The sequence below is a fragment of the Lynx canadensis genome, chromosome D3, assembly GCF_007474595.2.
Source record: "Lynx canadensis isolate LIC74 chromosome D3, mLynCan4.pri.v2, whole genome shotgun sequence".
Taxonomy (NCBI): domain Eukaryota; kingdom Metazoa; phylum Chordata; class Mammalia; order Carnivora; family Felidae; genus Lynx; species Lynx canadensis.
Window position 1 is genome coordinate 91183135 of NC_044314.2, and position 15685 is coordinate 91198819.

The 15685-nt window shown below is 49.5% G+C and overlaps 1 protein-coding gene across 1 annotated transcript in view; it reads right to left on the bottom strand.

Moving 5' to 3' along the window:
* Positions 1-15685, bottom strand: part of TMEM132D (transmembrane protein 132D) — a 557096-nt gene that overhangs the window by 284535 nt on the left and 256876 nt on the right. Inside the window, exon 3 of the mRNA XM_030292284.1 lies at positions 11607-11753. Within this exon, the coding sequence (XP_030148144.1) occupies positions 11607-11753 (147 nt within the window). The remainder of the gene's footprint in view (positions 1-11606; positions 11754-15685) is intronic.

Here is a 15685-nt window from a genome sequence, read left to right on the forward strand (position 1 = left end):
GATGTCGACCGAATGGAAAAGTACCTGCTTATGCTTAGAGAGTCCCGAATGATCGCTATGCATTTTGAAATGGATCCTGACAGGATTACATCCTGTGCTGGCATCTCTCCACAACTGAAAAACCCACTTTTCACCCTCCGGAATATTTTAGAGTCAAGACGGTAGAAAAGAGGCCTCGACCTGGGAGTTGAGGTCATACGTCTTGTTTCTACGGTATGAAGACAGGGTCTACCTTTATGTCAAAGATGAAGGGTCTACAGCCCCCTGCATTTTATTGATTGGGATCTTTTGTTCAACGGGGTAAATCTCTTTAACACAGTAGGATGGAAACCCTTCCATTGCTGCCTGGAATTAGATGGGCTGGCTGGCCAAGGCATCACTCCCTCGACGGCTGATCACAGAGCGTTCACTGTGAAGCGAGGGTTCCACTCAGAAAAAGTTCCGAAATCTTATACGAGAGCAAATTCGTGTATTAAAAAAAAAAAGGAAAATGAAAGAGTAATTCGGGAAGCAGTGAAGTGGTCTGGTGCCTCGTAACGTGGCGGATCCCAGTGAGAAGCTGAAAACGAACTGCCGTACAATGAGGTCTGGGAATTGCACAGAAGCGGAATGACACAACATGCCATCTTCCGCCTGTGGCTTCCAGCCCCCAGGCCACGCCGCTGAGGTTTCCCCAAGCCCGTGCACGCACACTGGGAAGTTCTTTTTCATCACTGCGTACTATTCCTCCGCTAAGGGGCAGCTCAGGTTTTTAGCTACTTGTCAGTTGATAGATATCTGGGTTGTCTCCAGTTTGGGTTCTTATGGAAAATGCAGTATTATGGGGACAGAAATGAGACAAAAATGATTGCTTGGAATTGGAAAAGAAAACTCACAGCAGATGATTTAAAAAAAAAAAACAACTTTTTCTGGTAATGGAAGAAGTCTAATAGCAGATTGTGGTGATGGTTGTAGATTTCTAAAACTCATTTAACTGCACACTTTCCATGGGCGAGTTTTACAGGATACAATTTATAACTCAAAAGCTCTAAAAGAAAAAAAAAAGAGCTCTAAGTAAGAATATAAAGTTCCATGCCCTTCTGGCTATCTTCTCCAGCTCTGTCTCAGAGGAGAAGGCACAGCAGACTAACCCGTGACAAAATTCATCACGAGAGTTAGAAGGCTAACAAGTCACTAAGGAAACTTCTTGAACTCATTGGCACACAGCACGGACGTGGAGAGCTGTCAGAAGATGGGCCTTTTGGAAATGATAGAAAACCCAAAACGTGTACATTTAAAAATAAAATGAGCCATCCTGTCCAAGAGAACAATAATCAGAATGAAATTTTTAGAACATAAGAAGCAAGATGATATTTTTCACAGTTTGACTATAAATAAGGCTACTTTGGATGGATCCTATCATCTTTCTTTTGTTTCTTTTTTTAACGCTCCATGAAATACTATTATCTCTCTAAACTGCTCCCCAGGCCTTCACGAAACAGATCATCCAAACACAGCATCGGTTCCATGCAGCCAAGGGCACCAGCGAAAGGGGGCGATTTCGGGATGCCGGCAGGTGTTTGCGCTCAACAGCTGGGCAGTGAAGGCAGAGATCAGAAGGACAGAGTAGCCTGGGCAGCTCGATGCTCTAAAAATGGGCTTTTCCCCAAGAACTTCTCCCTCAAAACATCTAAGGTATGCAGGGATCTATGCACCTGCCTTTTTTTTTCAATAGGCTTTTTTATTTTTAACCCCAAACGTGGCTTTAAAGTATATGCCTCAACATGAAAGCTTCATAGGAAAATATTTCATTAAAATGAAATTCCAAGGAACTAAAGCTGACAGTTTTATAGATTTCTTTTTATTTCAGTTTATTTTTTTTGTTTACATCATGATCCCATTTTTATTTGATTTGATCTTTTTAAAATACAATTTATTGTCAAAGTGGCTAACATACAGCGTAGACAGTGTGCTCTTGGTTTTGGGGGTAGATTCCCGTGGTTCATCGCTTACATACGACACCCAGTGCTCCTCCCCACAGGTGCCCTCCTCAGTGCCCATCCCCCACTTTCCCCATCTCCGAAACCCCCATCAACCCTCAGTTTGTTCTCTGTATTTAGGAGTCTCTTATGCTTTGCCTCCCTCCCTCTCTGTTTGTAACTTTTTTTCCCCTTCCCTTCTTCCATGGTCTTCTGTTAAGTTTCTCAAGATCCACATAGGAGTGAAAACATACGATATCTGTCTTTCTCTGGCTGACTTATTTCACTCAGCATAATACCTTTCAGTTCCATCCACATTGTTGCCAATGGCAGGATTTCAGTCTTTCTCATTGCCAGGTAGTATTCAATTATATATATCAACCACATCTTCTTTATCCATTCGTCCGTTGATGGACATTTAGGCTCTTTCCATAATTTGGCTGTTGTTGAAAGCACTGTTGTAAATATTGGGGTACTTGTGCCCCTATGAATCAGCACTCCTGTATGAACACCCACCAAAACAGTATGACTACAGAGGCTCATGACTCTTAGCGGAGTTTTAAAAAATTGTATTTCGCATTATGCATATATCCACATTACGCATATGTATATGCACAAATATAGACGTGGTATAGATAAGATACGGATATGAATACAGATATAGATGACACAGAGAGGCTGATACATGGATACATGGATACAGAGATACAGATACAGATATAGACCTATTTTCCCGGTAGGACTTTGACCGATCATGTTTTCCATCTTCAGAGAGAAGGACTCTAAGGGCTGGGCCCATAGGGCGTGCACACACACACCCACGCAACCCACGCACACACCCATTCGCTTCACGTGCACATTCAAGTTCAGAAACATATAGGAAGACGGACTGCATCCCACAGCGTTCTGCATGGGACGTTACGTGTCCCGTCTGCTATTTCCACCACTGCAGATGCTCCTGGTGATTCCAACGGACGAGGGGCTTCTCCCTCCTCAGAGCAGCACACAGTGGGGCCGGTCGGCTTTGTGACATCACAAACCACCGGCAACCCCACACCAGCCAGTCTCCACAGCACCGAAGCGTGTTTAGGAAGCACTCTGATGAACACCAGCTACCGGGGAAACACAATCATCGCTGCTACTGGGGGACCACTCAGGCCGCGGTCATTGGTTCTGTGGCCGTGGCAGCAAACCCAGCCAGTGCATCAGCCTGGAGGTCCTACCGAAGGCAAAGGCAGGTGCTGCGAGCAAAGACGTGCGGCCCCAGCTCACTGCCGTGGCCCGCTACAAGTGGGTGTTAAATAACTTAATTCTAAATTTGGTGCTCTACTTGGAAACAGGAGGCACTAAATATCAAATACATGGGTGTAATAAAAAGAAAAGCAACACGGGGTAAATTAAGGCAAACCTCACACTCCCTGTGCTCCCGCAGAATGGGCCTGGGGGAGGCAGATCGAGGTAGCATTTCACAGAGACCTGGGCTCGTGACGTCCCCCTAACTGTAACGCCGTGTGCTTGAATGATCACAGCGCCTCCCTCAGTCTGTGTGTTTCTAAGGGGAGCCGCACAAGGAAGCTTCCATTTCCTGGGACAAAACGCAGTGCGGCCCTGGGAGGGTCCCAGAGCTCCGTCCTCTGGGCCGTCTGCCCACAGAACACCCCTGCACACCTTCCTCCGCACTGGGTGTCAGAGGCCAGCCTTTCAGACAGCATCAAGGTCTCATCCTACCTCTGACTGTATTAACTCAGCGTCTTCCTCGAAAACGGCACACTTGTGTGGGTCTCTTTTGTAATCACTTGACAGGCAACATCGTACGTGATATCCACACTTCCTGCTTCCCACGACGTTGGACTTTTTTTTTTTTTAATGGTTTTTATTTATGTTTGAGACAGGGAGAGACAGAGCATGAACAGGGGAGGGTCAGAGAGAGGGAGACACAGAATCCGAGGCAGGCTCCAGGCTCTGAGCTGTCAGCACAGAGCGCAACGCGGGGCTCGAACTCACGGACCGTGAGATCATGACCTGAGCCGAAGTCGGCCGCTTAACCGACTGAGCCACCCAGGCGCCCCTGGACTTTCGGCTCAACTTAAGGTCGACACACGCACATAACGAGATCTAGGCTACTCCTCACAACGGCAGAATGAATGCACCATTTTTAAAACTCGGCGTGCCTCTTGATGAATATTATTTTGTTTTTGGACACCAGCTGTTTTTAAAAATACAGCAATGAATGCTGTGGTACACGTCTCCCCGTGTCCGTGGCTAAGCTTTAATCTGGACCAGATGTATCCAGAAACGCAATTTTAGGGTCATACGGATTCCCGTCTTAAATGTGATTTGCCAGATGCTGACAGATACCTCTCCAAAGTGGATGAAGTATTTTATAATTAGTCCAGCACACAGCATACACATCCTCAGGAAAAAAAAAAAAAACATTTTATTACGTGCATCTCCTCCCTCCAATATGATCAGAAGAAATGATGTCTAGCAGCATCGGAAACAATACCTCGGTCTGTTGTCTCCCTAATGCAGAAGTTATTAAGACACACTTGAACCAAATGGCTCCTGGCAGGTTCTAAAGTCACACACAATGCTTAATAAAACCTCCACACACAACTAATGTAATTCATCTCGTACTCTGGGAAATTTTCATTTAGAGTATGGAAATAACGTGTAATTCTCCAGGATCTTGGAGGACTTGGGTACGCGTGCTTCGTATATTATACGGTCATCTAAACGATCTGAAAATGATCGGTAGATGGTTTTCTTAGAAAGGTGGTCTTGATTCTTTCAGCGTGCTCCCGCACAGGATTACGTGGGGTTCTCACAAGAGTTGGGCAAAGGCCGACGTCGCGTTGCTGGTATTATAGAGGAGGATGCCCTACCTCTTACCACCTCTCTGGTGGTGAGATGTGAGACGGCCAGCGTGAAAATGAGAAACACGTATCAGCTCTCCTGAAGGATGCCCGCGTTCCTTCCACGCCTTGTGAAGGAATTATCACCCAGATGGTGCCGTGGATGCATGGCGTAATCCGTTAAGTCACTGGTAAGGATGACGCAATCATTTAAGGCATCAGACAAACCACACTTGAACAGGAAAGACTTTGTTGTTGTTAAGCCCGGGTTCTGGACGTCGGAAGAGGTGAACTGTCTCGCTGGTGACAGACTGCCAGAAAATAAATCTAATCAAATTACTGAATTAATGCAAAAAACAATCTCAAGGTTTTTATTTTCCATCCCTGGGTCTGTGATCTTGGCATGGCCAAGTAGCAGTCAAGTGCAACGATTCAAACTTGGCTTCGTAAAGCAAAATGGAGCGTTGACAAACAGTCTACAAGGTCTCTGTTACAAGCTGTTTTTGCCAGAAACCAAGAGGCCAGATCTTGCTGGCTTCAAATCTGGGCACCCTTGCAGATGGACAAAGCATCCCCAAACAGCCCGTATTCCATTCAGCAATGACAAGGACCAACATCCAAGACTCTGTTGAACAAGATTTTCCACAGTGAAATCCAGCTTATTTTTTATCCCAGTCTTCCATACCTTCTCTTTTCCTAAGTCAGAGACAACCCACGTTCACAATGGGAATTTTCAGAAATACACACGGAGCAGATGAAGGGGACAGAACACGGGTCCCACGTGGCGTCACCATCTGGGATTGAGCAGTGTCAACGTGCCTTGATCTGTCGGCCTTGATCGTTCCTGCCCTCTTCTCATTTACACACAAAATCGGTATGACCGTGTCAGCTCTTGTCGTCTGCCGACTTTTACAACACGTTAATCGAGACGGAATTCATATGCTGTAACACTCACCATTTTAGAGTGCCCAAGTGAGTGGTTCTGGCTCATCCACAGCGCGTGGGACGGTATCCTTACTACTTCGGGAAGACACCCCCGTCCGCGGCGGTCAGGCTCAAACCCAGAGCGGCGAGCAGCTCAGACACAGGTCTCTGGGCACCAGCCGCTCTGCACACATCGTCTAAAAGGAGCCACACAGCGCGTGGCCTTCCACCGCTGGCCTGCGTCGCGGGCTGTAGCACCTTCAAAGCCGACCCGCGTTGCACAGGGCCCGGCGCTCCTCCCCACGTAACTGCCGAGCGACATCCCCGTGCGTGGACGCGCCACATTGGGCCGCCGTCCGCCTTCCGGCTGCTGTGGGTGGTGTTGGCGAGAAGGTCTGTGCGGCGGCTCTTCCGCGGACTTTTGCTTTCGGTTCCCCTGGGTGGGTAACTAGCCGCGTTCGACCTGGTGGCAACTAGGTTAGCTCCTCCCAGGGGCATAAGTAGCAGGGTCCGACCTTGTGGTAACGGGTTAGCTCTGCCCGCTCCTTCGTATACTCTCGTCGGGCTGGGCTCCAGGGGGGTGCTCCTTACTTCCAGCTCTTTCTCACGCTCTCCTCTGAAGTTTCCGTGTCCCGAAGGTTTGGCTCGACCCCACTGATCTGTTTCCACGGCCGCGGCGGCCCATCTTCTCACCCCCTGCCTGGTCCCGCGGCCTCTCGTCCCGCGGCCGGATCCTTCTCTTACGATACGAACGTGGGAACGCCGACCAGCGCACAACATCCCCCCCCTTTCATGCGGGTAGTTCTGGCTTTGCCTCTGGTTGGCGAGGGTTTCCCCCGAATGCTCGCTCAGGGCGGTATTTCGTCTGCTCCTGGGCAGGCCGGGGCCTCCTGGCCTCTTGCAGCCATCCGTCCAGAGAGCGAGGCTCGCCAGCCCCGGCCTGCCGTGTGCGTCCGGCTCCTGGTTCTTCTGTCCGGGTGTCCACTCACATTCCGGCTCCCTCGGGATTGGCCACCTTTGCACCCCCGTTCAGCTCAGTCCTGTCTTCACCTGGACAAACTCTTCCCTAAGTTGCCAACACGTGCATGACGTTTCGGGTGAGTTGCTAGGTGGGCCTCCCTACCCCTTACGTTTCTCTGGAAACCTCGGTAGGAGCCTGGCAGAGGGAAGGAGATCACCGGGTACCGTGAGCTTGTCATCGCGCTCCTGGAAATGCCACAACATCTGCTCACTATAAATTGAGAAAGAGGATTCGGGCTGCCCAACCCACTGTGTCTGTTCTTCTGTCTTTGGAGCAGAAAAACGGTTCTGAGCTGGACATACCACTGTCCGTAATAAATGATGTTTCCCACTTTCCTTTGACATCTGGTGCAGCCACTTGGCTAAGTCCTGGCCAAGGAGCTGTGAGAGAGAACTGGGGGCTGGCATGGGTTTCCGGGAAAGTTGCTGAAAGGGAGTTGACCCAGCTCAGAAGACCCTCTTCTGGAGGGCAGGTGTGATGGCCGGCACCCCCACAGCCATCTTCATCTGTGAGGACGGAGTCCTTGCACTGGTGCGTGTGGAAGAGGGGGCCTGGGACCCTGGAGGTGCTAGGGAGTGTCATACCAGCCCCAGCCGACCCACCCACAGCAGGCTTTTTCTGGGTGGGAGAGAAATGAACCTCTGTCTTGCCTAAGTCACTCTTTCCTGCAATAAAAATTAAATAACCAAATAATCCTAACAAATATAGTTTGAGATACAGTGATCGATGCCAGAAAGTCCTCCCTTTGAACATACATTCATGGTTTTGTACATCGGTCTGTATTTGAAATATCAATTGTCTTTATAGCAGTTCACGTATTTATCTAAAATATGTACTTCTTAAAGTGAAAAATACTACCTACGATACACATGAAATTAGTGCATGCACAATAAATGGACAATTATTAAAAAAGATTATTCCAGCTGTGCACTTCCTGTCTACGATCTGCTGACAAAGGACAGGTGCTATAAAGACAAGGTAGATGAGCATGTCCATCGAAGTCTCGCCAGAGAACAGAAAACCATGGAAGCTTCTGTCATTCGAGTTGATTCAAACCCATATCTATGCCCCACCTATGCAACGCGGCAAACCTCTGGAAAACACTCATCTATGCGGGGAAGAGCAAAGAGATAAAAAATACACGACTTGGGGCGCCCAAGTGGCTCAGTCGGTTCAGTGTCTGCCTCTTGATTTTGGCTCAGGTCATGATCTCACGGTTTCGTGAGTTCCAGCCCCCAGTCATCAGCCCTGCTGGTGGTGCGGAGCCTGCTTGGGACTCTCTCTCCCTCTCTCCCTGTGCTGTCTCTGTCTCTCTCTAAATAAATAAACTTAAAAACAAATACACAGCTTTTGTCATACATTGATCTCGGTTCGCATTGTGCCTTAGTGAGGAATTTGATGGAGGGACATTAGTTATTCTACCCTGTTCCACACTATTTCTGGCTATGTTAGTCAAAAAAGACCAGAGAGGGGCACTGGGTGGCTCAGTCATTTAAGCCTCTGACCTCGGCTCAGGTCATGATCTCGCGGTCCGTGAGTCGAGCCCCGCGTTGGGCTCTGTGCTGACAGCTCAGAGCCTGGAGCCTGCTTCAGATTCTGTCCTCCCTGTCTCTCTCTGCCCCTCCCCTGCTCTCTTCTCTCTCTCTCTCTCTATCAAAATAAATAAAAATGTAAACACACACACAACATTGAGACAGTAGTTTTACATGGCCAAGCACATTGGTTAATTAAAAAAAAAAAAAAAAAACAAAAAAAAGACCAGAGAGTTGTGATACATTCGTATGTTAATACTATATAAGGTTGTCAGCAACCCAACTTTTCCAGAAGGAAAGGATGTATTTCAACTCAGATGAGAGATCTTCACATCCTTCCTACTGAATTCATCATGACCACAAGTGTCTCCTTAATCCATAAAATTACACCTGTCACAGTGATTTAACTTCATTAGCACAACTTCGTGATCCGTGGTGAATTATTAGCAATACAAAATCCATGACTCTCAAGCTAATTAAGACTGCCTCTTTACATTCTGATGATCTGATTCTGACTTTTAAGAATAACTAAAAAAAACATTCAAAGGGACTAGGAAGAATTTATAAAGCAAGACAACTTCTGAAGCAAAACCTTCTAATAGTAAAACATCCACTCTGTAATACACTTTCCAATTATCCTTCAGATAAAGAGAAATAGATCTCCTCCCAGGCCACTCACTATCCCAGATCCTGGAACATGATGTTTCGTCATTGAATTCCATACAGACAGAAGTAAGATGAAAAATTCTGAAGTGAGGATAAAAGTTGACTGTATTAATAAATGTATCATATTCAAAAAATGTCCATTTAGCTATCTACATTTTATTAAATGGCAATACATGCACAGAGCAAACCATTCATGTTCCAAATGGTTCACAGGATAAAGCAACCCACATTCAGCCTTCTCCCCCAACTTCCTGGCACGCTCCTCCAGTAGAAATCACAGTTGCTGGACCCCTCCGCTCAAAAAAGTACCTTTCTCTTGGGGTGCCTAGGTGGCTCAGTGGGTTAAGCATCCGACTTCAGCTCAGGTCATGATCTCACGGCTCGTAGGTTCGAGCCCCGCGTCGGGCTCTGTGCTGACAGCTCGGAGCCTGGAGCCTATTTCAGATTCTGTGTCTCCCTCTCTCTCTGCCCCTCCCTCGTTCATGCTCTGTGTGTGTGTGTGTGTGTGTGTGTGTGTGTGTCTCTCTCTCTCTCTCTCTCTCTCTCAAAAAATAAATAAATAAGTAAACCTTTAAATTTTTTTTAAAAAAGTACCTTTCTCTGGGTTTTCCCCAACCTAGGCTTCAACACACCTTGTTATATGCCTTACTGTTTCAAACAGGTGTACTGGAAAGGATTCACTATGTGTGATTTGCATCGTAACACTTAGAATAACAGAGATGAGGTGTAGCTCCAGAACCGCAGCCGACCAGCATGTGTGGGGAGCCCCATGCGCACCAGGCGGTGCCGTCGGGCTGGGGCCGTAGCTTCGGACGAGACAGACGTGTCCCCAAACCAAGACGGCTTCCACTTTTAAGCCTCCTCACCGAGCAAAGCCTTCCTAGCTGTAGCGTGAGAACCGAGTTCCGAAACACGAACTTCCCCCTCGACAGATGTGAGCACAGATAAATCACGTAACAGCGTATGCATACACGCAAGCACACACTAACACCTCCATCGTATGTATGTTCTGTAGAGTCATACGATATACGCATACATCTCAGTACACACACAAACACGTCGTGCCCGTATACATATGCAATATACTGTTTATGCGCATATAACGTAAGTGTGTGCGCATATGTTTGTGCGTATGTGCCTGCTTTTTTCCTGTCCTCTGGACCCATAGGAAGAAACAGAAAACGGACATCGGGATCTACAAAGCGATCAGGAATATTCTCCATAGGGGGTCAGGACTTTGAAGGAATAACGTGAAATTCCATTCAGGGCACTTGCTTCTTAAAACAAGATCCTGATACACAGGAGAGAAGAAAAAAGGCAAACGCCATACATTTGTGTGTTTCTGTGTATTCTGCAGATGCTGAGTTTCCGTTCCATTTAAAGAAGGGTTAAAAGCGATTCTTGGGAGCCCCTGAAGTTTTGACCCACGGAAAAGCAGCTTACGCCTTGATGGGGATGAGCCGTGTTCAGAAATTTTCCTTGTTCCCTCCTCCAGGCCCGGGATAAACTGAGCTAATCCTTGGCCAGGGACTCAAAAGAAAAAAAAAATCATAAAAGTTTAAAACTGCTCAAACCTTTTCATATTTTACAGAAGATGCTCCAACCACTCCTACTTACAACAACCTACAGAGGAGAGGGCAAGAAAGAGAAGAGAAAACAGAACAGACTAGTCGAGAGCCCTCCTCCCAAATTCCTCTCCTCGTCTAGTTAAGAATCAAATAACCTGATTGCCTGCCTGACTACCCACCTGCCTCCTACCCGTCATGCATCTATCCACGCATCCACCCGCCCAGGCTTCCTAATTTTTGCTAACGTCACAACGCAGGAGAAACCTTTCTAGGTGACAGTGTCACGGCCATCAGCTGGGATCCACGACCTCGAGATTAGAGTAAGTAAATGGAAAGAAAATAAACGTATTTTTCCAAACACTTGCGCGCTGAGGTCTAATCACCTGACACCAGAAATAACGTGTTCATCTGCTTGTTACTTTCCAATGGTCAGTAACATAAGGAGCAAAAGCACACCCAACCTAGAAGTGGTAAAAATACGAGACCAGACTAGGGATTCTCCAGAGCCCCAAATGAGGCTTCCGGAAACAGGAATAAAAATCGAGAATTACTGAGCTTCCAAGTCCCTCTGCCCAGCCGTGAGTTGACGGTTTCTAACTTGCTGGGTATCAGACACAGATTCCAGTTTTAATTGGCCTCTCGGGTGACTGACAATGCCCTATGATCCCACAGCAGACACTTCCCCGTGCATCGGAAAACGCGTGCGCACCAACGCAATGGCGTACGTGATCCCGGACTCTGCACGGCAAACGCGGAGCCCGTGTGCCAGAGATTCACACGTTCTCGTGTATAGGGCTCGCGGGACAGGCCGCTTCATCAGAGATGGCCTTCTGGCCGGAGGGAGGCCTCGGCCACGCGTACCCCCAGCTGTAGGTTAGATCCCACCTGCGCGGAGCGGCCCCTGCGGGTGACCCCGGGGCTACCCTGGAATTTTACGGAGGGCCAGTCTGCAGAGCAGCCCCCCTTCCCCAACGACGGATTCCGCCCGCCTCTCTGAGAAGCACAAGGGTTACGGACAGACAGCAGGTGCCGATGCGGGCCGCGGTGCGAGTCTGAATCTACCGCGGGCCGCGGGGACTCACCCGGTTTCCGAGCCCGCGGATTTCTTCTGGCAGAGGATGACAGCCGGTGCGTACTTGCCAGTGTGCTCCGTGCCCTCCGTGACCTCCCAAATGGAAGGGCTGCTGGCTCTCACCCCCACGACGCTCACGCCTTTCTTCACCTTGGCCCTGGGGAGACAGAGAGAGCACAGCTCAGACGGCTCTGGGGAACCCCAGGGGCGCCGCTGCTTCTGGGACTGGGGAACCTACTGCAGGCGTGAGCCTGTGTTAATCACATCCTCGCCACCTCGCCATCACCTTGCAATCCCTCTGTCCTGACTGCCCCCCCCAGCTCTTCCCAGCTTTAACAGAGGAGCCCGGACGGTGCACGGACAGTCTGCAGGCACAGAGGGTCAAAGCCACGCTCGTGGGTGGATTTAGTTTAAAAAAAAAAAAAAAAAAGAATCACCTGCAAACCTCCAGACCATGAGGACTGAAGCAGAAAAGGGAAATGAAGGAAAACGGCCTAGGCGCGTCCGCTGACCGTCTCCTCTGCACCAGGCGCTGAGGACGCCTCGCCTGTATTGGCTGATGCCCTAACGATATTCTCACTTCAGAGTGGGGGGCTGCAGCTCAGACGGGGTGGGGGCCCCAGGAACGCAGGTGCGGAGGTTTGAACAGACCCGTCGACTCCCGTGCGAGCCCTTCCCACCCCACCGTCCCCGTCACGGCTGCTGTGAGCGACCGTGCACCATGCACCGGGCGCCCTTCACGGGCCTTGCGGCCTCACCTCTACGATCCCACGTGCCCGTGGGGCCAGTGCCGCTGTCATTCCCCCCCAGCGGCTGAGGACCCGGGCGTCACCCAGCTCACGAGCAGGGGACCCGGGTGTTTCGTCACCTGGCTGGGCGGCCACGCAGGTCGGGCCGTGCCCTGTGCTACCCTTAGCACCACACAAACCCACGGAACTCAGGAGCCACGTACTCTGATCCCACGCACGTCCGCGGCCATTCAACACTGGTCCGTGCGCGTCTGGAGGTCCCACGCCCACCAGACTTTACACGAACACAGATTTCCTGATACAAGTGTGCCACCGTGTACACACTTGGCACGTGCACACACGTGCCTCCCTACACACACGCGCGTGTCACCCCATGCCCGTTCACTCGTTCTTCCCCACCGTCCGAGGCAGGGGGCAAGTCATGTGCCCAGAGCTCTGTGCCCAGACAGGAGGGGCCTCGTTCCTTCCTGAGAAGCTGGTGGGTGAGGAAGGAGGTTCCTTGCCTGCCTTCCTCTCTCTCCGACAAGTTTCAAGTGGAAAATCACACAGAATGACAAGTATGCAGGAAGACGCGCGAAGCGTGGCAAACCGTCTGGTTTACAAACCGGACTCGTGTTCGGAAGTCGTGTGTGTGGCTGGGTTTGCTCCTCCTGGTCCCCCGGGGGGTGCGGGGGACACACAAGGGGCTTTGCAGCCAGAGCAGAGGAGGGACGAGCACACAGTCGGGGACGAGACGGTCCGGGAGGGGCAGACTCCGAGGTGCACCCTCCAGATGTGAAACCGCTGTGCCCGCGCGGACACGGAGGCCGGGCGCCAGCCTCTGAAACCCTGGTGCACGCTCACACCATGCACACGACCTCCCACAGAAACGCCTTCAAGGCGCACGGTGGCACAGAGTCAACGGCAGGTCTGAGGCTGACGTTCTAGAAAGGCGGGTGGCAAGGGTGCCCCTGGCTGGCATCCAGGCACCGGCCTTGTGGGCAGGGGGATCCCACCATCCCCTGAGGAGAGGGTCCACTGTGCCCGACCTGTCTGCACAAACAATACAGTTTACGTCCGACACCCGCTTGCTTTCTGGAAGCCTGGCATTATGGTGCGTGCCAGCCAGAGGCGCCTAGCGACCAGCCCCCAGGGGACACCCTGGGCATCCAGGCTCGGGTCAGCTTCCCGGGGTGGACGACACTTAACACGTGAAGCCACAACTTACTGCTGGAGGGACTTGGGGCGTCCACAGCGACTCCCCGGGAGAGGGCCGTGCCCCCCCCCCCCCCAGACCTCACCCCACACGTCTTTTCCCTTTGCTGAATTACTGTTCTACCACGAGAAGAGGCATCGTCTCTCATGTGGGACCCTCGGTGCTGAAGCTTGCAGTTTTAGGAGTTTTATGGACAGCCTGGTTTCTGCGTGAAAAAAAAAAAAATAGCATGCTTTCTGTTTTAAATAATCATCGTACCAGCCAACACTTGGAATGCAGTCATCTATAAACCGGGAAGGGCATGCGGTAGGCCAGGAAGCCGTCTCGTTTTCCAGATACTCCGGTGAGATCGGCAGGTGAATAAAGCTATGATTTCTGCCTTGCGGGAACTCAGTTAAATAGCAGGCAACCGGGAGGTGGTGGCAAAAAAAAAAAGTTCAATTCACTGTGGACAGCTGCTATTATACGGAGATGAATTCTAAGGGCCGTCCCATTATTGTGCACTGGAATTTTATTGAATCAAATTTGCTTTAAATAAATAGGTCATCATCCTGGATTTGGTGATCTTTTCATTCTACAGGACACATCAGGGCATAAGACTTTTCTGATACAGAACAGGCTCACATTTTTCTTACAGTTTATCCACAAGTAGGTCATGTGGAGCTCTGACAATGTTTCTCCCATGAATCCTTTTTAAGTGCTCAAGAAGGAACCTGGCTGACTATTTAAGCTAGGAAGTACCCAGCTTTTGTTGCTAATAATTACTGCAGCTACCTGAAGTTATAATGAATGGCGTTATTTCTAAGGGGACACGCTTTCTGAAATTTAGTGCAGGACGCTGGGAAGTTGCCTCTCATAGACACAGAACATTTTCAGGAGAAGAGACACATTTCCAGGACGTGTTTCAGATGTTCCGAACTGAAGAATGGATCCTGGCTCCAGAGAGAGGGCGAGTGCATTTCAAGTACGATCGCGTCCAAGAAAGTGGGTGGTCATTCCTCGAAGACACAGCTGTGGCATATACTGAGCACGGTCTGCCTCAGGTGAATCATTTTCCCACAGTGATCTCCGAGCAGCCTTTTGGAACCATTAAGATCATTCTTAGGACACGTGCACTTTGGTTTCACTGGGCTTGAACCAAGTGCTAATCCCTGCCTTGGTTTATGACAAATGAGTCACTTGTATTCATTAACGGAAGTCTTACAACCTACTTGTGGCTCAATAAATACAGGTTACGTTGACAGCCTCATCACACAGAGATAAATAGGGCACTTGATTTCCAAAGACACTCTGTTACTCTGTTGTCCATTTATACTTGAAAATGTATCTACCATAGTGACAGGGAAAAGTCGTAACTTTCGCCCACAGTAGGCACATGTACTATGGATCGATACGGGTAAAACCTGCTCGGGTTCACGGTGTGCTGTGTTTTGAAAACACAACTGAGCTACAGTGCACATACACCCACGACTATGTGCACGCATCTGTATATGTATACAGTTAACCCTGGTACAACATGGGTTTGAGGTACACATCCACTCACTTGCACATGAATCTTTTTCGATAAAGACAGCACACGACCGTAAATGTGTTTCCTCTTCCTTATGGTTTTCCTAATAACGTTTGATTTTCTCTAGCCTATCCTACTGCAAGAACACAGGATACAATACAGAGGACACACACGGAATGTGCTAATCGATGGTATATGTTGTTGGCAAGGCTTCTGATCAACAGAAGGCTGTTAGGAGTTACGTTTGGGCGAGTCAGAGTCATACTCGGATTGTCAACTTTCCACCGGGCAGGGGGTCGACACCCCTAACTTCCGTGTTGCTCAAGGCTCAACTCTACACACATACACATATGTGGACACACACATGCACACAAATAAACGTGTGTGTGTGTGCACGCATGTGTGTTCCAAGTACGGCATCCAGGAACCTGCTGGAAAACAGCTAACGGAAACAGCCGGGTGATGTCTGCAGCGCATGCTGGGTGACCCCGCTCCCCACACCCAGTCCCTCCTAGCCTGGGTGACACAAGACGCCGCTCACTCACTATCCTGGGGGATTTGGTTAACGGCAGCCTCCCCCATTCGCTGATAGAAACCTGTATTTCCCCACTGGTTCAAAGTCCGATGAAAACCCT